Source organism: Chironomus tepperi, unplaced genomic scaffold (genome assembly GCF_022539635.2).
Source record: "Chironomus tepperi strain 1889 unplaced genomic scaffold, CSIRO-AGI_Ctep_v1 contig_33, whole genome shotgun sequence".
In the NCBI taxonomy this organism is placed as follows: domain Eukaryota; kingdom Metazoa; phylum Arthropoda; class Insecta; order Diptera; family Chironomidae; genus Chironomus; species Chironomus tepperi.
The window spans coordinates 551,359-573,267 of NW_027226155.1; the positions used below are offsets into that span (position 1 = coordinate 551,359).

Below are 21,909 nucleotides of genomic sequence, written 5' to 3' on the forward strand. Positions count from 1 at the left end.
GCAGATGCTATTTCGAATAGAGAAAGAGTCAACTTATGAGTATACTCACAAAATTAAGCATACTCAATTGACCGAGCATATAATAAGAATGCTCATTAAAGTTTGCATGCTCAATGTCTGTTAGGATATTCAATCCATGACATTTTCAAAAAGAGCACAGAATTCATGTCCGCACCACAAAGTTCCAACAACACTGTAAAATAAGAAGAACTTTAAAACTTCAAGTCATAAAATTTGAGTCAAAGCACTTATTTTAATATTTAGTAGCACCGAGCGTATCTCATTTTGGTCCTTTAAACATTCATACTGATTGTACGTACGAGCATAAATTCATTATACAACCATCTTTCAATTTCATTTATGCTCATTAATTTTATAGACGCCACACTGCCTGAAAATTGCTTTTTCAATTGTGAAATTTTTTTTTTCATTTAATATATATAAATTTATTGTCACGCTCCTCTCACTATGTTCAGTTCCATCCGAACCAATATTATTTTTATTATTCCTTATTTTTGTATAATATAATAAAATACACACAATTTTTCAGACTGTGACAAACTATTTATTTTAATCACGTTAAATCTAGTTTAATTAAAAAAGTTTGTCTTTTCATTTCTATCTTATTATATAGATAGATGAATGACCATATATGTGAAAAAATATATATTTTTTTTGTTTTCAGTGTGAATGTTAAAAATTAAAAGAAAAATACCAAAAATAATAAAAAGGAGCACAAGTTGAAAAAAAAGATGAAGAAGAAAGAAGGAGAAAAAATAAATTAAAAGTGTCAAATGACAAAAGTTGTTGATTGTGCAATTTTCCGGAAAAAGAGGAAAAATAAGAAAGGAAATAATTTTCCTTATTGTGAAGCATCAACAGCATAACATACACACACAAAAAAAGAAAAAGGATTTAATTCTCAATTTCCTTTTCCCTATCAAATCACGAGATTGAATTAAAAAAGTTTTCAACATAGGCTGTCCACATTCGGTTTTGTGGTGCACTCGTGGAACTATATCTCCACGAACACCAAAACTCGATAAGTGGCAATTGCCAGAGCCAGAATTACCCCTTGAGTCACAATGGGTTGATGGTGCTGGTGATGGATATTGGGATCAGTGCTCTCAATGGGTAAGATGTTATTTATTTTAATGCTTGTTTGTGGATATTTTGGTTATTGAATTAGATGTTGTACATACCCTTACATACATGAGAATATCAGAGTTGGAAATTGCATCTTGTGCTGTAAAGTCATTAAAATTCTGATCAGCTCAAATCGGTTAATCCATCAAAATTACGGTCTTAAACCGGCTTGACTCTGAATTGTTGCTGGAATAGGTTCCAACCCGACACCATACTTGAGTCTCGCTAGCCTGGAGCCAGATTTGGATCGGTTAATCGGCTTTAACGACTAGACTTGCATGATTCTAGCATGGCACCGGATTTAAATCGAATCTGGCATCAAGTCACAATCACATCGGCCTTAAGGTGGATTTTGGATCGATCAAATGATTATTCCTACTTGACTAGCGTGACTCTGACATAGTGCCGGACTAAACTCGAATCCAGGTCTAAGACAGAGTCACGTCGACGAAATGTCAGATTTTGGATCGATTGACCGACTTGTGCTATTCAGGAAGTGGTCTGTCATAAGAATTCCACTACCAAAATCTATAATCCAAAGAATAACCCCCAAACCACGTCAAACCATCTTCTTCCTCTACAGTTTCTGCCAATCTCTTCTTAAAATTCCATAAAACCCCAACTATGTCTTCCTCACATAATAAGCGATGAGCTGTACATGCATATTCATGATATTTATGCAGCCATACTAATGTGCACTAATGCCATACTGTTAATGGAGGTGAAATGGCAACTTCCTTAATGTCGAATATTTGCAAAGCATATTCAACTGTTTTGGGTTCACTTCCACAATCAACATATGTCGGTTAGACTTGATATTAGCCATAAAATTTAATGAAGGCACTTGTAATGATTTTGATGTTTTACATCCGCCTTTTAACAACCTCTCATGAGGCCTGAAAAAAAAGTAAAAGAACCCGACATAGAATGAGAGAAAAAGAAGCAACAAAGTGAGGAGAAGAAGCTCTCTTTTTTGTGCTGTACTGTCTCGAAAGAGATGTTTACATGCAGAAAAATTATTTTGAATACACGAATAGTTAATTTCGTCATGATGTAAGCAAGAATGTAGCTTTTGTCAGTACAATTACATCTGTATTTCTCTTGTTTTTTGGTAGTAACGTGGGAAGTGCGAAAAGAACTTTTTAATCAACAAAGTTTTTTTTTATCGTCAACGGGATGGAATAATGAAGAAAATGAAACGGAGCTGTGAAGGAAATATTGCCAAGTTTTGAAATCTGTTTTTTTCGTAAAAGTGTTAATTGTCATATTAGAGCATGATGAGATAATTAACTGTGTGATATACTTTTTTACAATTCATAAAATTTTATGAATTGAGGGACATGGATTTTTTACGATTTTCTATAAATGAGTCACTAAAACAATGGTATTTATTAGGGCTCTGCCAATAACCACGGGTCTGTAATTTCTCAAGGCATTAACCGAAGTTTTATCCGGATTAGAGATTTCTTCATCTCCATTCAAATATGTCATCCGGATGATAGTGAACAAAGAAGATTTAACTGTGTCAATGTCTTGGCATTTTCAGCGTTTCAGATGCGAAGACCTAGAATCTATATCTTATATTTATTTAAGGCTGCAAGACTACATGTTTTGTCTGAAGGCTTACCTCTTTGGATGAATCTTAGTTGTTATTATTGAAATTTCATCTACTCGAGATATGTATAAAACCAAAACTTTTATTCTGAACAGCATAAAGTGCTTGTTAATGCACAACGATGCCTTTTGAACAGTACAATGTGAAATTCTCTTGACGGAATTGAGACCGTCCCTAAGAGACAAAGAAAACGACTTCAATCTACAGTAAAACCACTACGGTACCTAATGACGTTTTCTTTCTTTATTAGGGATTGGTTCAAGAAATTTAATTCAGCATACATTGAATAACATATAACCATTCACTTATTACTAAATAGGAGGGGAATAAATGGCATTTAAACAACAGATTCAGGCGTTTAGCCAATAAAAGGAGTATTTGGAATATTAAAGATGAAAATCCTTAGCAACTTGAAGAATTTTTCTTAATATGGGGAGGGAGGCGGTTGATTTTGACTACGAAGCCTCCCAATTATGCCCTTGAATTGTTTAGATTGATCGGCCACTTTGACAGAACAACAAAATCTTCAAATTTCTTTGATCAAGTCACGGCACTTTAATTTCAAAAATTATTAAATTGGGCATTATTTGATCTCAAACCCACATGTAACCAAAAAAATTCAAATTCCACAGAATCACCAATTGAATGACTTTTATAAGCATTTACTCAATATACATGTCACTCAGGCACAAAAAACACATTCATGTCTCATTCCAATGTCAAACATTACAAGTCATTCAACAAAATCACACAAATATTTTTTTTTTTATCTTTTTCTTTTCTTTTCAAAAAGATGAAGCATCCGTTTTTTATTTCACAAAGGGAAAAGAAATATGTATTTACAGTAACAAGTAGAACAGACTGAGTGGGTGAAATTGAGTAAAATGATGCAAAAGAGAAAAGAAAGAAAAAAAGTTTTTTTTCTGTTGAAAATTTTACTAGAAGTTAATATTTGAAGCGCATAGAGGATATATTTACTTTATTTATGTGAAATGAGAAAAAAGAAATGTTTTCTTCTTTTTATTCCTTTCCTATCTTTCACATCTATTATCATACAAATAGAAAAAATATACATACATACATGTGTGTGTATGTAACCGGAAAAAAGGCAAAATAAGGCATTGAGAAGAAAGACACCAGATATCATGAGAGAAAAGAAAAGAAAACATCACAAAAAATATCAATATTAACAAGTTCCTGCGAATCCTTCTGCAATTTAAATGAAAATGTAGAAACGACGAGAGAAAACATGAGTTATATTGAAAAATTGATTGTGCATGAAATGTGGTACAAAAATAATTGAAAGATTGCCTCATACCTAGAGATGTAAATGATGAAGGCTGCGAAGAGGAGCTAAAGCTTGCCAAAAGCTCGTTTATTAGCATCCAAATGGCTGCCATCTCTATGTGGAGGTCAAATAAGGTTTTACAAGTGGATGTCTAATGGCAGCCATGTAAATGCTAATAAACGAGCTTTCTTGAACAAACAAGGAGCATCCTCATGAGTATTATCACAAAATTGAGCATGTCTAATTATATTGATTGAATATACTCGTGAGTACGCTCATTTAGTTGAGTTTGGTCATTGCCTGTTAGGATTTAGTCAAAAAGCAGCCACATGGATGCTTATAAACGAGTTTTAGTAAAATAGCAGTCATAAATATGCTAGAAATCGAGCCCTAATCAAATGGCAGCCAAATGGATGCTAATAAACGAGCTTTAGTCAAATAACAGCTATAGGTATGTTAAAAATCGAGCCTTAATCAAATGGCAGTCATATAAATACCACGAGAGAGCGGCTACCGTTTGGTGTTAACCAGGGTAAACGGAAAGTGTCCTGCTTTTAGCAAATCAGTTTTAGCAGTGTCCTGCTTTTAGCACTTATGTTTGAATTTTAAAAAACAGTTAGAAATTATCACAAAAAATTGATTTATTCTTGAGTTTAAATCATTTAATTAAATTTTACGGTAAATTATTTGATAACTTGCAGAAATAATACCAATATACATGATTAATTAAGTAAATATCAATTACAATCAAGATTAACATTTTTTGGATTTCTACCGTTATTTTTTTATTCAAATTTCCAGCGCTAAAAACCGTACAAATTCTTGTAAAACCATACAAAATTAACGGTCAGTTTTTCTATTCGTTTACCCTGGGGTGTTAATAAAAGCTCCGTGGTGGAGCTTAAAAAGATTCTTGGCGAAGCTTTCTTCATTTGTATCACTCGGAAACATTTGAAAAATATGAAAAATTCTCAAAATTACCACATAGTGACTAGAAATCAGAGCTCGAACCTAACTCGAAACTAACTAAAATTTGAGACAATTTAAGACTTAATTTCTCGTAAAATGAAACTTGCATCCTAGTAAAATCCAAAAAAATCAGTATATCTCACGCCTTACCAAATAATCCAATATTTTCATAAATTTATATCACAATTCAACAATAAAAAGCAAAAAAGATGAGTCAAGTAAAATAAGAATACAAATTTACCACAATGATTTATGATGTTTTACCATAGGCCATAATCAAAAGGAATTTAATTTTCTTTTCTTTCATTCCTTTCCCAAAAAAACTTTTGTTTGTTTCTTATCCTACGCACACAAATGTAGATGTAGGTACATAATAAATAAGCAAAAATGGAGAGTTATATTCCATAGATATTCTTATGAAATCAAATTCCGTTGCCCAAAGGAATGATATGAAATAGTCAAGTTGAGAAAGGAAGGGAAGCTTTTTGTTTAGGAGTTTCGTAACGCATTGGAATTGCTTTTTTGATCTCTTGGTGTTCTTTGAATTCTTTTGCGTGTTTTTGACTTTTTCAAGGGCAATTTCATGGAAAGCATATAACATAGAAATGGCTGAAAATTTGGTTCCTAACTGATTAGACTCTGAACACTGGATTTCATAGAATCTGGCATGATTTGATAGTCATGCTGCGCTAGGACTGGATTTTCAGCAATATCTATGCCGTGTGGTATTTGGGTTTAAAGGAAAAGGCAATTTTTCTGTCGTTGCAAGGGCAAATTTGAAGACATTATATCAATACTGCTACAAAAGTGACGTAGTAAGGGATAGGAGGCATTGGTAGACAGGCAACTCTTCTGAGAAGCGGTAAATCGTCTGTCCTGTCTGTATTGTACTCAGAGTGAAAACAAGTGTCTACAAAATGTTTTAAAAACATCGAAATTTTGATGTCAATCCACTGTAAAATAATTTTGTAAAATATATGTTTTCCCCTGATCCAACCACAATTTAACATCAAAAAAAGCATTCAACAGACAAAAGCAATTCTAAGAAAAGCGACAACATCTAAATAAACATCCATAAATGATACACAGTGTCATTTTGTATTTCTCGCGTAAATCCGCTTAATAGCGGATATGAAAAAATATCCGAGGTGAAGCAAACAACCCCAAGACTGAAAGTAATTCTCATGAATTTGTTCCATGTTTTTTTTGCATGACTGTTTAAATTTACTAGAATATATTCTTTGATGTATGTGAGACAAGTAAGATAAATGAACATGAGAATTGAGTGATTTTCTAATCGATATCAGTCGAGAGAATCGAGATCGAGTTCATATCAATCTGTAAAGTCACACAGAACAATGCAGTAAATGTTCCATATCGAGTCAATCAGACATAAAATTGAAGATTTAGGGTCAGACAAAACGTATTAGAACAGAAATGTAAAAGTCATCTTCTTAAGCTTTTAAATCATGCCACAAATGAGCATTCTTCGTTTTATATCTTTAACTAGTTGCGGATGTAGACAGAAAGACAGACATTATATGGATATGGTTTATAATAAAAATGGCAAGATATGCTCACAGACGGAGATGAAGAGGGATGGGGAAGGCAAAAGCTGTTGTAAAAAAAATCAATTCAATCAGATTAAATATTCCATAAATCATATTCAGCATAGCTTTAGTATGTGTATGAGGCTCATTTAGTTATTCATATATATGTCTATGTATACATTTATATTTATATTTTATAGCTGAATTGTTTATCTGTTGAAGAATCTTAAAGAATGAATTTTCAGTGGAAAAGGTTCGCGGGGTATGGAAATTCAGTTTTTAAAGTCTAAAGACCGGTTGTAGGCAACCTGTGTGCCGATAAATATTTTTAAAAATACCATGACCCTTATGTCTTGTGGGATTCCGGTTGAGGTTTACCAAAAAGGTATACCCCAAAAAATTAAAGGTTGTCCTCCACTGCTATAGTCTTTGAGTCATTTTAGTGACTTTAAGGGGCAACCGCAGGACACTCTCTGGTTCTGGAGTGGGAAATGATTAAGTTGATCACGATTCGAAGCTTGAGTGGTTCAGGGATATATTTTCCGACTTTTGACGCAGTGTGTCTTTAGTTCAGTAGTGAGCAACCTGTGTACCGTGGCACAAAAAAGTTGCCCACCACTGCTTTAAGGTCTTTCACTTATTACGTTCAGGGTGGGGTGGGGAAACAATTCTGAGAATTTCATTGCCCATTTTCAAAAATAGTTTCATATTCTGTAACATAACCTCAACTAATTTCATAACTTTAAATTCTTAACACCATAATATCCAACATGACACCAACATCCGCACTTTAATTTTATTTTTTGTTGAAATCAAGCTCAATATTTATCTCATCCGACTGCCTCAAGTCATTATTGTTCAATAACTCAATAATGTTATTCTTTTCAGTTTACTCTCGATGGGACAAACATGCTTCCAAGCAATTTAAATCATGATTGACTTACAATAGTTTTTCATTCTCTTTAAAAATTCCCTGTCATTGCTTGACTTTATTGTTTTTTCTCTATGTCAGAGATTCTTTTATTTCAAGCTAGGCAATGAATCGAGGCAAATAATGTTAGAGACGAAATATATAAAATGCCACAAGATTTTTATTGTTGCTAGAAAAACATAAAAAAATGCTCTGTTTTGACTCTCATAAAAGGAACAATCATGTTAAGGATATAAAAAAGTTGTTATCTTTTTGTGCGCGGCTCTTCCATCAACATTGTTGAATATTTTATTATTTTTTTGTGATTTTTTTGAATTCTGCCTGAATTTTGGATTCAATTTGAGACTCAAAATATTCTACTTTATTAAGCATGTCTTTTAAGAACGATTAAATATGAATCAAAAGCTCAACATTACTTAAAGCTTATCTTATTTCGCAAATTCAACCTCTTTTTCATTCTTATTCCATTTTCGACTAAGAAGTATTCTTTTATGACAATAATTGTGGCTTATAAAAATGCTTTCTCATGCAAAGCAGATTGAGTTTGCATACGCAAATGAGAATCGAAAAGAAAATATTCTGCTGATGTTTTAAGCATGCAGCAAAAGCTAAAAAAATGAACATAAAAAAGTTTCCCTTTTTTTATATCGATGCGACGTTCTGTATATTTTTTGTATGTAAAAGAAATAAAAATGGAAAATATTAGATGAAAAGTATGCAAATTTTGAGGTACAGCATTTCTTTTTTTTTGGAAATTATCATACACTTCTTTATAGCCCCGGAATGTAAAAGGGATGTTGGTTTAGATGAATTTAGGAGGAAAGATTTGGATGTTAAGGAGGTTTTAAAAGGGTTCTTTCTTCTATCTTTTATGGCAAGGTTAAGATTTATGGATATTTTTTGAGGTTATGTTGAGGTTTATTTACTTAACGGTCCTGAATTTTGAATGATTAGCTGAATTTCTAGAGGATCTCTTGTCTTCAAATTGTCTAACTAACTCCAATAGCCTTAAAAGTGTACCTACAAATCATCCTAATATTCTTACTTAGTTGCTGCACTGGTCGTACAGATCAGTTGCAATTCAAGGCTTCCAATTCAGCTCTCTCTTTAATTCTCTTAGCTTGTAGGATAGGAGCTTACTAGGTTGGTGGCTTTCTAGGCCAACGCACCCTGTATTAATTAGTGACTCGACCCCATCCCACTATGTGGCTTAAATTGACTGTCATCATTGCGAGATGAACGTTGATACATGGTGGAGTGTAGCTAAGAGTCACTTTAAGCCACATACATTGTCCTTGCACCACCAACAACTCTTATACCCCACCGCCTAAATTCCTAAACTCTTTCAATCTGGATGTCCTTGACTTGCGAAAATCTCTTTTAAAAATTCACATTCGAAACAATTTCTTGATTAAATCAGCCGAAATCTAAAGTATGCAAAACGAATTATCATACAGCATGACATAAATTTTCCAATAAAAATTACTTTTTTCAAAAATACATTTTCACTTATCTGAACTTTTCCTTTTTTCTCATTTTCAGCATTATCCAACCAAAACACCACAGCCAAAGCAATCACAAGCAACAACACCATCATCATATCGTACAGAATTATCTGGATCTTATGCATCGCTTGATTGTCCATCGCCGCCCGGACCACCAATTGTATCCGATAAGACACGTGATCCACAAACGCGGCTGGCAATTTATTTAAAAACTCTGTACATAGATCTTTCACTTAAAGAACCAATTTTACCATCATGGGTACATCCAGTGATACCTGGTACACTCTGTCCGGCAAGATTGGAACCTGAGTTGCGTTTAAGCAGCTTATCACATGGCCTTAATGAATGTATATCGATAGATCAAATTCTTCAAGCAGTTCATGTAAGTTTTTGGTCTTGTAGCCTTGAATGACAATTCTGTACCAAAATTGACTCTCTTTTCTTCTATCCCTTCCGTAACTTTAGACCAAAGATGGACCATATCTTGAGGCACCGAGACGAATATTTATAGAGTGTCCCTCATGGCTGGTAAAAAGTTCATTAGCGTTAAGAATATTACACAATTGGGCAAGAGATGCTCCATGGCCTCAACGCGGTCAACCCGTAGCTTTAGCACTTTTTGTACCATTAAGTGAATTAAAAGGAACGTTACATAATTATATTAGTAAAGAATTAATATCGAAGAGTACACCAAATCTATTTTCGGGATTTGGTGCCTTCAATTCAGCATGGAATACATTAGAGTCGTTAAAAGGAAAATTACTTTTTGTACTCGATAGTTATGATGCGACATTGATGAGAAGTAGTGGACGTAATCGTAAAAATAAAGGCACATTTGATGATATTATTGACCTCCTTGAAGGAAAATTATTTCCCGAATCTCGTATTATATTAATAGGAAATACATCACAATGTTTGGATTTATTGCCGCTCATGCAGCGTCATTTGAAATATGAGGGTATTACATGGGGTAGATCAGCATCACTACTCGGTGGTGGACAATGGGGTGCACCAACTAGACTATTAGATATTGTACAGACTTCACTTTATCTTCGTAATGCTGTACGAACACCATTAGGATGTTTAGCAATTGCATCAATGTATGAGACAAATGGCGGTCAATTACCGACCGAAGAAATTGATGTAATTGAAGGAATTATCAGTTGTATTGCACCGAGTATACCACATTCTCATATTGCTGAATTGGGACGACTTGCATTGTTTTGTCTCAAAACGAAACGTTCAGTCTTTTCAACAGCGGAAATACGAATGTATTGTTCTGCTCCTGAATCACCAGTAATTGGATGCTTTGAAAAATGTCCGCTATTTGGCAAGACCGCAAAGAAGAAAGGCGAATACTATTATGCACCAATATGCCAAGGAATATACGAATATTTGGCTGCAAACTATTTAGTTTCATTGGCTAATCGTCCGGGACTATTAGCAGCTGAAATAACTGGATTGAGTTTGGCTGATGAAGTTGAAGCAGATATATTAAAAGTTTTGAGATTCTCAATGATATTACTTGGAAATAGAGCACACGTTTTATTATCAAAATTAACAACACTATGGCTTAGTCCACAAACAGTATTCTCGCTTGCACTAGCTGGAGGTGAAACAGAAGCCAATTTAAATGCATTAAGTGATATGCTTGGTATATCGAAAGTTCCACCAATCTCGCCACTCGAAACGAATCCAATTTGGGTTTCGATTACTTCATCAATTAATGAATTACAAGGATGGGGTTTGGCACTCAAATCACCGATATGTGCACTCAAAAATCTCGAACTCATGTATCAAATGGAGAAAACCATTCAATTAGAATCACGTAATGCACTCGACATATTTCTCGATGCTCTCTCACGTAATGAAAGTGTAACCACATTGAGAATATCGTCATTGATTGAAAATGATGTACGAGAGAGTGATATAAATCATTTAGCAGCATGCATATCGAAGGCATTGTTAAAGCCACGTTTAGAAAATTTTGAATTAATTTTGACATTATTGGAAGAGGATCCACCGGCTATGAAATTACAATCTGTCGTATCAGCATTGTGTAAATCTATACCGCGTCAAACTAAATTAGTTTCGGTACTTCTTGATTTGGGATTATGTACGTCACAGCTTGTACAAATTTGTGCAGCACTTGAGAGATGTCCACATATTAATAGATTGTCCTTACCACATCTCAGATGTGAACGGGGTGCAATTAGTGCTTTAGCAAGTTTATTAAAGAATCGACCATTATCGTCGCTTGCATTGCCAGCATGTTGGGGTGCACGTGACGATCCACCATCATCATCTGGTGTAAGTATGGGATCGGGAAGTGGTAGTAGTAGTGGAAATTCAGGTTTAATAAAACAAGGATCATTAACGGGTGCACCATCTCCACGAGCATATCCACCCGGTCTTTTCTCATCACTGCCACGTGGTCTTCCACCAACAGCAACATTAGGACGATCTCAAACACTTCCAAGACAGTTATTGGAAGGTCCACCAGATAAAAGAAGTCAAGATTCTGTCATATCACGTACATGGTATCCAACACCAGCATGTGAAGGTGGTCCACACAATTCCGGTACACTACATGATTTATTATTTGCCGCAAGGGAACCATATTCACGCCTACATGGACTTGATTTGAGTAAAGCACAATTATCATTAGAAGATTCAATGTGTTTAGGCGAAACTGTGAGAATCAGTCCAACATTACATTCAATTAAATTGGAAGGAGCATCAAGACTGAGTGAAATTTTGCCAACGGTATTGGGTGCTGCTGAATCACCCAGTTTACAAATGTTAAGTCTCGGTTCACCACGATTAATTTTAGAAGATACAGCTATCACAATGTCGGCGAGAGCCTTAGGCAGCTGTATTACATTACGTCTACTCAGCCTCGACGGATGGAGTTTTAAATTTGAAAATTTATCGACTCTAGCACAAGTTCGAATATTTCTATCGCTTACATCCATACGTGAATTGGGCTTGTCAAATTGTCGCATTTATTTGCCAATGTTTAATAGTGTACTGCAGATGCCATCCGATGCTTATGATTGTAATTCCATTGTTGTATTAAAATTGTCTGGAACGCAGGTATGATAACAAATGACTTTTTCCCATAGCTTTACATGACCAAACTTTTATGCTTTAAAATTAATCAACAGATTATTCTCGGTGACCAAACACCATTACGTGGTCCACAACTTTTGCCATATCTAGGTGGATTTCATAATTTAAGAGAACTGGACTTATCAGCACCAGCACGATCGGGTTTGGGAAGTACAACATCAGCTCCACCACTCATTTTAGATGATAAAAGCCTCTCCACATTCTTCCAACAAATAAACCAAAAATTCGGGTACGTAGTGGATTTACCATCCAAAGTAGTTAAAATTAATGAACAAATATACACAAAAGTTTTTCAAACAACATTCAGATTTCATTATCATACATTTCTGTGACTCCATTAAGTTTAATTAAATGACCAAAAAGCAGTAAAGTTTGTCGTATTCGAATAATACACACAAAAAAAAGTTTTCTTTTCGAGAATAAAGTAAGCTGTTGTTCATTAATGTTCTGATATGATTGGAGGTTTTGAGTATTCGAATGGTTCTTAGAGTAAGTTCTTTAGTTTTAATGACTTTAGATAAAATATTGTAATTAAATTGCAATGGATGGTTGTTCTTTAAAGTGTTTAATATCCTGTGTGACTTGAAATGTGGCTTTATCTTGTCATGTATTTTATTAATCGCCGGTATCTCATTATTCACCTACCCCTACCCCTACGACTAAGTTGCTTTCATTGTACAAGTTGTATTTGGAGATGGTCGGATGTAAGCCTTTCCATCCTTAGTTTGATTGTGGGGCTGCTACTCTTCAGACGAAATAGTTTAAATAGTCTTTTGCTCTATCCTTTAAAGTCCTTTATATGGACAGATAGCTCAGATGCAAATGGTCTATTTAGCGGTATCAGAGGATACCATCTACTTACTTACTTCGCTGGTCGTAAAGATCAGTTGTGATCCACGATCCTCCACAGGAGTCGCCTGAAGCTGACTCTATCACTTGCTTCCACTTGCCAATTTCCGATTCCAAGTGCAACACTATCTCTATCGACAGCTTCCTTCCAAGTGTTCTTTGGACGTCCACGAGCTCTTTTACCGTCCAGAAAATCAGTTTTGAAGACCTTAATTCATGGAGAGGATACCACGGGAAGGCATTGGCCTTGACATTTGATAAGCTTTAGTCAGAATTAGGCTTCCTTAATCTCCCTTCACCTATACTTAGTGCACAATCAAGCGTGTACCTTAGAGCAGGTGACTTTCTTCGTTAGGGGAAGTGAAGATGAAGGAGTTTTTCGAGTAATCAGTCAAAAGCCGGCTTAATTCTGTTTTATAGCAAATAACCAGAGTAACTCTGAGCTGGGGGAGAATTTTTGGCTACTTCTACTTCATATGCGTTTCAGGCACACTCATTACCCATACAACCACAACAATGCTCGACAACGACTTATTAATGAAAACTTTTCCCAACAATAAATTGCATTCCTTCATAATAAACGGCACAAAGGACATTATCCTATCGGATATCATATTAAGAACCTCTACATTTAATGCCATGTTTTCTTCATTTCCTCAATTTCATTTTTCCTAAATTAGTTTCGATGCCAAAAACAAGAATTATCTCAAAAACTTTTTCATTTTCATACACTTTTCTGTTCATTTTATTCATTTCCAAATTTTTTATTTTTGTGTATATTATACTTGCCTGCTGCATCACAAACTTATTCATTTCAGAGTAAAAGACTCTTAAATAAACTGATAAAAATGTTTTTTTGATTCTGTTCATTCATAGACTGCTAAATACATTGAAAATATGTAATTGGATTATCCATTTGGATGATGCAACAAAAACATTCAAGACGATGGCAAGAGCATTAAAATCATCAACAATAAGTCACATCAAAATTGACGGTATATCGGTGTTAGATAGAAATAAAAAGCATCGTGTAGAACCACAATTTTTGCATGCATTACTATCATCCGTACCACTGTTGCGTTGGATAAGTGTTAGTTTATCTGGTGTGAGTGAGGAGCAAATGGCATTTATTGGAAATTCAATTGGAGATATAAAATCAAATGAGATTGATATTAGGTGAGTATTTCGAGTTCAATGTTGTTTCGTTGATTCCAGATGCTACATATATGTATGAGGGTGATTGTACATGAGAATATAAAAATAGAGTGATGATTGAATTTGATAAAAAACGGAAGATCCAATTTTTTTTGTCAATGATGGATGCTCAAAAAAAGGATGATTGAGACGCATTCAAAGCGATCTTATAATAGAACTGTGAATTCGATTTGTGATGGAATTTTACTGATGGGTAATTGAGTGGAATTGAAATTTAGAATGGTGTTTTTGTATTATAAGAGGTTAAAATCGACGGAAATGTTGAGTCGACCTTGTTTCGACTACGAGCATTGTTTTGTACTTCCAAAAATTGGTTGACAACTTTTCTATCCCGAACAATTCAAATTGGTTAATCGATCTGAGATCCGGCACCAATCTGGCTCTAGTATTCGGCCTGATCCGACACCAAGCCGACTCTGGCATTCGACTTGAATTCAGTCTTAAATTAGAGTCAGCCAGCTTGGAACTGGATTATTGATCAATTAACCAAGTTGTACCATTCAAGTAGGAGGGATAGATCCTTGAATGGCTGTTATAAAGCTCAAAAAGCACAGGTATATGCTTAATCAGACTTTTGCATCATACTATTCACCCCGAAGTCTAAGCCCTAAAGTTGTCAGAATAAATCAACCAGATCCATCACTACACTTCAATACTGCATCGAAAAAAGCTTATAAATACTTAAAAACTACTAGTTTGACCTCATATAACCCAGATTAACCCACGTTCATCTATAAAAAGACAAAACAATCACATTTACGTCCCGTCAGAATTAAAATTAAGCTAACAATATGAAAAAAGTTTTTCATCCTGTCCGTTCATTCTCTCTATATTTATTCACTCATGTCAACCTCACTTCTGTATCTACAATTCAATTTAATTTTATTTCTTTTTCTTTTTTTTCTCACATATAAAAAAAATAAACACAGATTAAGCGACTCGACAATTGAGAATGTTCGTTTAATGACCCAATCATTGAGTCTCGATGGTAAATTCGATATTCGTGTATCGACATTTGGAACATCATCAAATATTTTGGTGCATGTTGAGAAAATCGGAGTCAAAAGTTTGTCACGTAAGCACAAAGATTAAATTCCTTTTTTTTTCTCATCAGATGCGGCTCAACTTTTCTTTCTTTTTTTCGTCTGTTTCTTGGCGAAAAAATGAGAGAAGAAAATATTCAATTTATTTTTCGTTTAATATTCAACAAATGCATATTACACATATATTATTTTATGAGATGATGAAAAAAAAAAATGAAAGGCAGGGATGTTATTTTGGAAGATGTTTGAGGTGGTTGTCATATGCTTAGAGAAAATGAGTTGAGTTAGGAGATTCTCATCATCAAAAACATCTTGATTGAAAAATGAGTCTCGATTGAACCTAAATAGTCAAATTATAGCTTGAATGAGTCTTATTGGACTTTGAAGAGCCTGTTTTGATCTTGAAGAGTCTCAAATGATTCTAAAGAGTCTTATATGGTCATTTACTGTCCCATATGACCGTGGACTGTCTTATTGGCCTTTATTAGTCACATTTCATCATTAAGAGTCTCAAATGATCCTGACATAGTCTCATATGACCCTAAAGAGTCACATCTGACCCAAAACAATCTCATATGACTCTGAAGAGTCTCATTTGACCATAAAGAGTCTCATTCGACCTTTAGCAGTATTGTATGAACCTTAAGAGTCTCATTTAAACCTAAAGAATTTCATATGACCTTGAAGAGTTTCAATAACGTTTAAAGAGTCTCATATGAGCCTAATTAGTCTAATTTGACCGTAAGGAGTCTCATATGTAATTAAAGAGTCTCAATTGACTTTAAAAAGTCTCAAATGACCCTGCTATGGTCTCTTATGATTCTAAAAAGTCTTATTTGAAATTAAAGAGTCTCAAATGGCCCTAAATATTCTCAGTTAACTCTAAGGAGTCTTATTTAACCTGTATGACACTTATTTGACCATAAAGAGTTTCAATTGTTTTTAAAGAGTCTCACATGATCCTTAATAGTCTTATATGGTCCTGGTGAGTCTCATTTGACCTTTTTTTTATCCCAGAGAGTCTTATATGGGAGTTAAAAACTCATTAATCCATAAACTGAGCTTCAATGAACTCTAAATGAGTCTCATTCAACAACAAAAAGACCAATCTGATGACTTTCGTTAACACTCACCAAAATAACACCTCTGTCAAGATAAACACCAAAAAAATAAAAAGGAACTGATGATGAAAAAAAACTTTTCCTATTAGTAAGTTGAGATGGAAAAGAATTCCTATCATATTTAAGTTTCATAAGAAAAGCAAAAAGAAATTTGATAATAGTTTATGTATGAAAAGAAAAAAAAACTTACACTAACTAACTAGCTCCACGACTATGTAATGAAATTACAGGGAGATTATTCAGATACTCCCTAAATCCGACATGAAAAGATACACTATTTATTATTAAGAATAATTGAAGAAAAAAACTTTTTTATATTATTCAGCACAAAGAAGAAATACATATAAAATTTTTCCTATTTAAAAAAGTGTTGAAATAAAAATGATGATGAAAAATGTTTAATAGAAATTTGTAGCTGAATACAAAAAACTTTTTATCATGATGCAAGAATAATTTTTGCTCATATTTGAATAAAAGAAAAAAAAAAAAAAATTGATTTTTGTTTTTTGAAAGAGCATTAAAAGTGTTTTATGCTGTTAATAATAGACATCACTTCAATCAACAGATGCCAAATATATATATAAAAGAAGAATATTCAAAAAAAAGAAAAAAAATTGTTATGAAGTAGTTTTGTTGTTGTTAGATCATCTTCTTCTTCCTCTTTCACTCCGCTATATTCTGATATTGTTTATATCTCTTTCAACCCACACAACAAACCACATTAAACAGACTTTCGTGTAGAAAATAGACGAAAAAAGAAATCAGAAATTCCAGTTCGATTTTTTTTTATTTCTCCAGCTTTAAAAACTGTGATTTTTTCGCTACATTTACAACCTTTTTTTTAGTTCTATTCATTTTATTTCAATTTCATGAGATGTAATTAAAGGTAAAAATAATAAAAAACGAGAAGAAATGTTAAGAATTAAGTGCAAAAACTCTCATTAATGGAAGAGATTGAACATTTTTTTTATTATTTACATTTAAACGAGATTAGAGCTGGGTGTTAATTTGGAAATTCCATCAAAATTGATTTTTACTACTAAATCGTAAAAAAAAACTTCAAGTGGCTTGTTATGAATTAGTTGTGAAAATTTTACAGCCATGTAGAGATGCAAAACTTTTTAAAAAGTTGCTCAATATGACTGATGTAACATCAATTTACACCTCATAGTTTTTATGTATTTTTAGCAAGTTTCAAGTTTTATTCCTCTTGAGATTAAAAACTTTTCCATTTCTGGAGTAATCCTTTCGTAAACAAAGAGTTTATTAAGATTTGGCGTTGGATTATTATGAAAGATTGACTTAAATCTGATGTTTGTTAAGTGTACCGAATAGCATAAGTGTCTTAATGGATTAACAAAGCGGTATCAGATCAGATTGACTCTGTTTTGGTGTTGAATTTAGTTTAAGCTAGAATCCGGTACTAAGCTCAGATCTGGATTTGGTTTAAGCTCAGATACAAAATCGATTTAAAGTCAGATCCGGCACCAAGTCAGACTCACATCGGTCTGGATCAATGCCACTGACCCCTAATTTTGGCAATATGGACATAATTTTACCAAATTTGCTATCAGAAGCTCTAATCATGTTTTAGCACATTTTGAGCTATTTTGGTTCTAATTAAAAAATTGTAGGGTTTGAGAAAAGGCCACAGGAATGAATTTTCAGCATTTTAGATGCGTAGGCTTGCACTTTTTGACTGCACCTTATGAACCCTACAAAACTGTGACACTAGCACAGCGATCATATAATCGAGATTTGAACAGACATGGAAAACATAATTCTTAGAATTGGCCTAAATTAAACTAAAATCGGGCATCAAATCGACCTAATTCTGGCTTGAGACTAGAGTTCATCAAATCTGATTCTCGTCTAGAGTACCTGAAGAGGGATTTTAAGCTATTTCTACGTCTTGTGTCTTATGGAAGCTATTGTTTAAACATGACCTCCATCGAAAATCGAATTCTATCAAATTTGGATCCCAACTTTCTGATCTCGCATATTTTAATCCAAATTATCTTTCGTTTTGACCGAACTCGAAGTCGACTCGAATTTTGTATTTGAAGTTGAATCTTTCCATACAAAATCAAAGTTGAATTCAAGCTCTGTCTAATGATGGACGTCATAAATGAATGACACTAATTAAGTTTTATATAAAAATCAATCAAAAAATGATTTCCAAATGTCCAGCTCTGATGAATCACAACATTTTATGCTGCAGTATCTTTAAATCATAATCTCTATAACTGTCTATAAAAACGTTATATTCCATTTTACAACAAACTATAGTTAAAGTACTAAAAAAGAAACTTTCAAAACACATTAATGAATTATTTTATTATTATTTTTTTAAACAGAGATAAACATTTTATACTATTATATCATGTATGTATGTATTATGATTTTTATTACTACAAGCATCGTCCTTTCACTAATTATTAAAAAAGTTATGAAAAAGATTTTTCTTTTGTTTATGATAATAATGTTACAATTTTGATTGGATTGAATTGAGTTAGAAAGGGAATTTGAATGAGTTTGATGATGATGTTAATGATCGGAAGAATTGTCATGTTTTTGGGGAATAAAAATTAAATTAAGAACTTCTAGCCCGGACTAAGCATGCGACGTAGAAATGGTTGAAAATCGAGAACTAAGCCGACTTGACTCTGGTTAGGGCTAGATTTTATCGAACTTGACCTAAGACAAGATTCACGTGTGCCTGGTGCCGGACTTTTAGCCATTTTTCTGTCGCATGTCTTTCAGGAAGGTTCGTACACTCAAAAATCTAAATCGTGAGTAATTTATGACGTAGAATTAACCGAAAATCGATAACCAGGCCGACTAGACTCTGGTTAAGACTAGATTTTCTCGAATTTGGCGTGAGGATTGAGTCACGTTGGCCTGGTGTAGGATTTTCAGCCAATTCTGCGGTACTTGCCTTCTAAGAAGGCTCATGCACCCAAAAATTTAAGTCGTGTGTAACCACGACACAAAAATGACAGAAAATCTCGGCTTGACTAAGTCAAAACTATATTTTATCGAATCTGTCCTGAGGTGAGATCCACACTAGCCTAGTTCCGGATTTTTATCCAATTCTACGTTGCTTGCCTTCCAGGAAGGCTCATGCACTCCTTTTAAAAATCTAAGCCGTGAGTAATTCAGGAATTCTTATTAAATTGATTGGATTTTCACTTATTATGGTCAGGAAGAAGCGGGGATAGAATTGATTTATCTGTAACATCTGTGAACAGTCCAGAAATTCAACTTCTATGGCCACTAACACCAAAGAGTCCATTTAATTCCATAATAATCACATTTTAAGTTCACCAATCCCGCAGACTTCATAAACAAAGACAATTTTGCACAAAAAAATCTTCATTTTTAAAACATGAATTTCATTGACATATATTTGCTTTAAAAACCTCATTCTCCTTTGAGATCGATCGGATTGAAATTGTTCCACATTCAAACAGAGCAGTCAAGTGAGGATTAAAAATTTTTTTGTATGAAAATAAACTCAAACATCGAGTCAGTTTAGTAATGTGGTGACTGCAATGATGCATATTTTGAATATATATATATTCAGCATGCTTTGAAATCTGAACTGTTTACAAAACTGTCATCATATATAGCACATTCAAATTTCCTTTTTTGACATACGCTTTGATCAATCATGTGGCTAATTTGCAAGGAAAATATTTACCGCAAAAAAGAAAAACCTTTAAGGAAAGGGAAACATAAAATAAATATTATAGTAATGGCTGTGTATATTATATTATATTATATTATTATATTATATTTAAAAATAGTGAAAAAAAATTATGATATTTATTTTGAAAAACCAAATGAGAATCAATAAGGAGAAATAAATACACTTTGTGTATGACACAAAAAAAAAGATGAAAATTTATTTTAAATTTTGAACAAAAATTGAAGTTGAATGAAAAAATTGAGAGAAAAATAAATTTTATTATACAATTTTAAGGTGACAATATTGTAGTTGAATAAAAAAACATTGAAATTTAAATTCAAATTTGTTCATCACCTCTAAAAAAATATTGAATAAAATTCAAATAGGATGTATTTGTGCTAGATGAAGGGATTAAATTTAATAGTGTGGTGTGATTGGATGATTTAGGTATTAACAAATGCTTCAAAAATTGGTAGTAGTTTATGCTTTGTCGTTCTTCTGAATTGTTCATCCTAGGCCATTCTATATGAAAGATGACAGGAGTGTTGAAGTCCCGAACTGACAATGAACATACTCACAAAAATGAGCAAGCAGAAATAAACTGATTGAGTCTGCTCATTTAGTTGAGTATTTAGGGTCAGGATACCAAAAGTCCAAAAAGATTCTTCAACAGAAATATAGTCTACATGTTCTCTACTTATTAGGAGTCCGTAGAAAAAATGGAACTTTTATCGATGCATTGGGATAAAAAATATTTGAAATGGCATTAAATCATGGAAAACTTAAGGAAAACAATATAGTTCTGGAAACTAGTTTATAAAGTAGATCACATAAGGGAACATGTTCCCTAATGGATATCTCAGAATGGTTTCAGAGGATATAATTTATGAAGATAAAGAATGCTTTAAAATTCAGAATATGGGTACCAAGAGTGAGGGGGACAGAGAGAAGGAGACTAGGGGGAAGGTCAAATAAGGGAAAATAGGGGACCAGCGGTGGTATTGGTGTTATTTTTTGTAAAGCAAAAATTAAATCGGGGATGTTCTGGGATTTTTGCGGTAAAATCTAGCAAATTGAAAAAAAAATCACGAAAAACGGGAGCAGGATGGGGTTAATTATCAAACTCAAACAAATAAACCCCACTAATGCTTTAAATACAATCACAACATCACCATTAAATTTAATGGCTTCCTAGCAAACACAAAAAACTGAACAAAAAAAAAACTAATAAAAATTTAAACTTTTATTTACAAATCTTTCTGATTAGGTTTGTCAATATATAAAAGTAATTAAATATAAAAATTTTTCAACTTAATGAAAACGCATTAAGCAAAAAATTCATTGGAAATGAAATAAATAAAATTTTATATATTTAAAAAAAATGTGAGAAACACCCACAAAAATTGTTTTATGATATATAAAAAAAATGAGATGAAATTTAAAAAGTATAAAAAAGAAATTTTTTTTAGATATTAAGGCACACAATTGTGTTATCAGTATAAATAAAAAAAAAGTTGAATGAGACAGTGTTTTGAAAAAATAAACAAAAAAAAAAATATTAGCTAAATGTATGGTGAAAATGAAAAATATACCTAATTACCACGGAATAATAAAGGTATTCAAAAATTAGACCTTGAGTTTGCTTCTTATTTTCAGCTACTTATAATGATTCATCACAAAAAAGGGTTTTTTTAGTAATTAATTTTGGTAACTATTATATTTGATCGTTTACAGGCACTATACATCTTTCATACCAAACGATAATTAGCTTTATGAAAACAATTGTTTGGTAAAAAAGTTTTTTTTGGTATAAAAATCATTTAGAAAATTAATTGATTTTCTTTTTTTCATGAA

The 21,909-nt window shown here is 33.1% G+C and overlaps 1 protein-coding gene across 2 annotated transcripts in view; it reads left to right on the forward strand.

The window, feature by feature from the left end:
- The window catches only part of LOC139095076 (uncharacterized), a 56,925-nt gene extending 35,241 nt beyond the window's left edge, over positions 1–21,684 (forward strand). For both annotated transcript variants that reach the window (XM_070646335.1, XM_070646327.1), the window contains exons 6-10: positions 9,042–9,386; positions 9,470–12,100; positions 12,172–12,365; positions 13,862–14,161; positions 15,130–21,684. In XM_070646335.1, coding sequence (XP_070502436.1) covers positions 9,042–9,386; positions 9,470–12,100; positions 12,172–12,365; positions 13,862–14,161; positions 15,130–15,292 — 3,633 coding nt within the window. In that variant the 3' untranslated portion in view covers positions 15,293–21,684. The remainder of the gene's footprint in view (positions 1–9,041; positions 9,387–9,469; positions 12,101–12,171; positions 12,366–13,861; positions 14,162–15,129) is intronic.
- Positions 21,685–21,909: the final 225 nt, after the last annotated feature.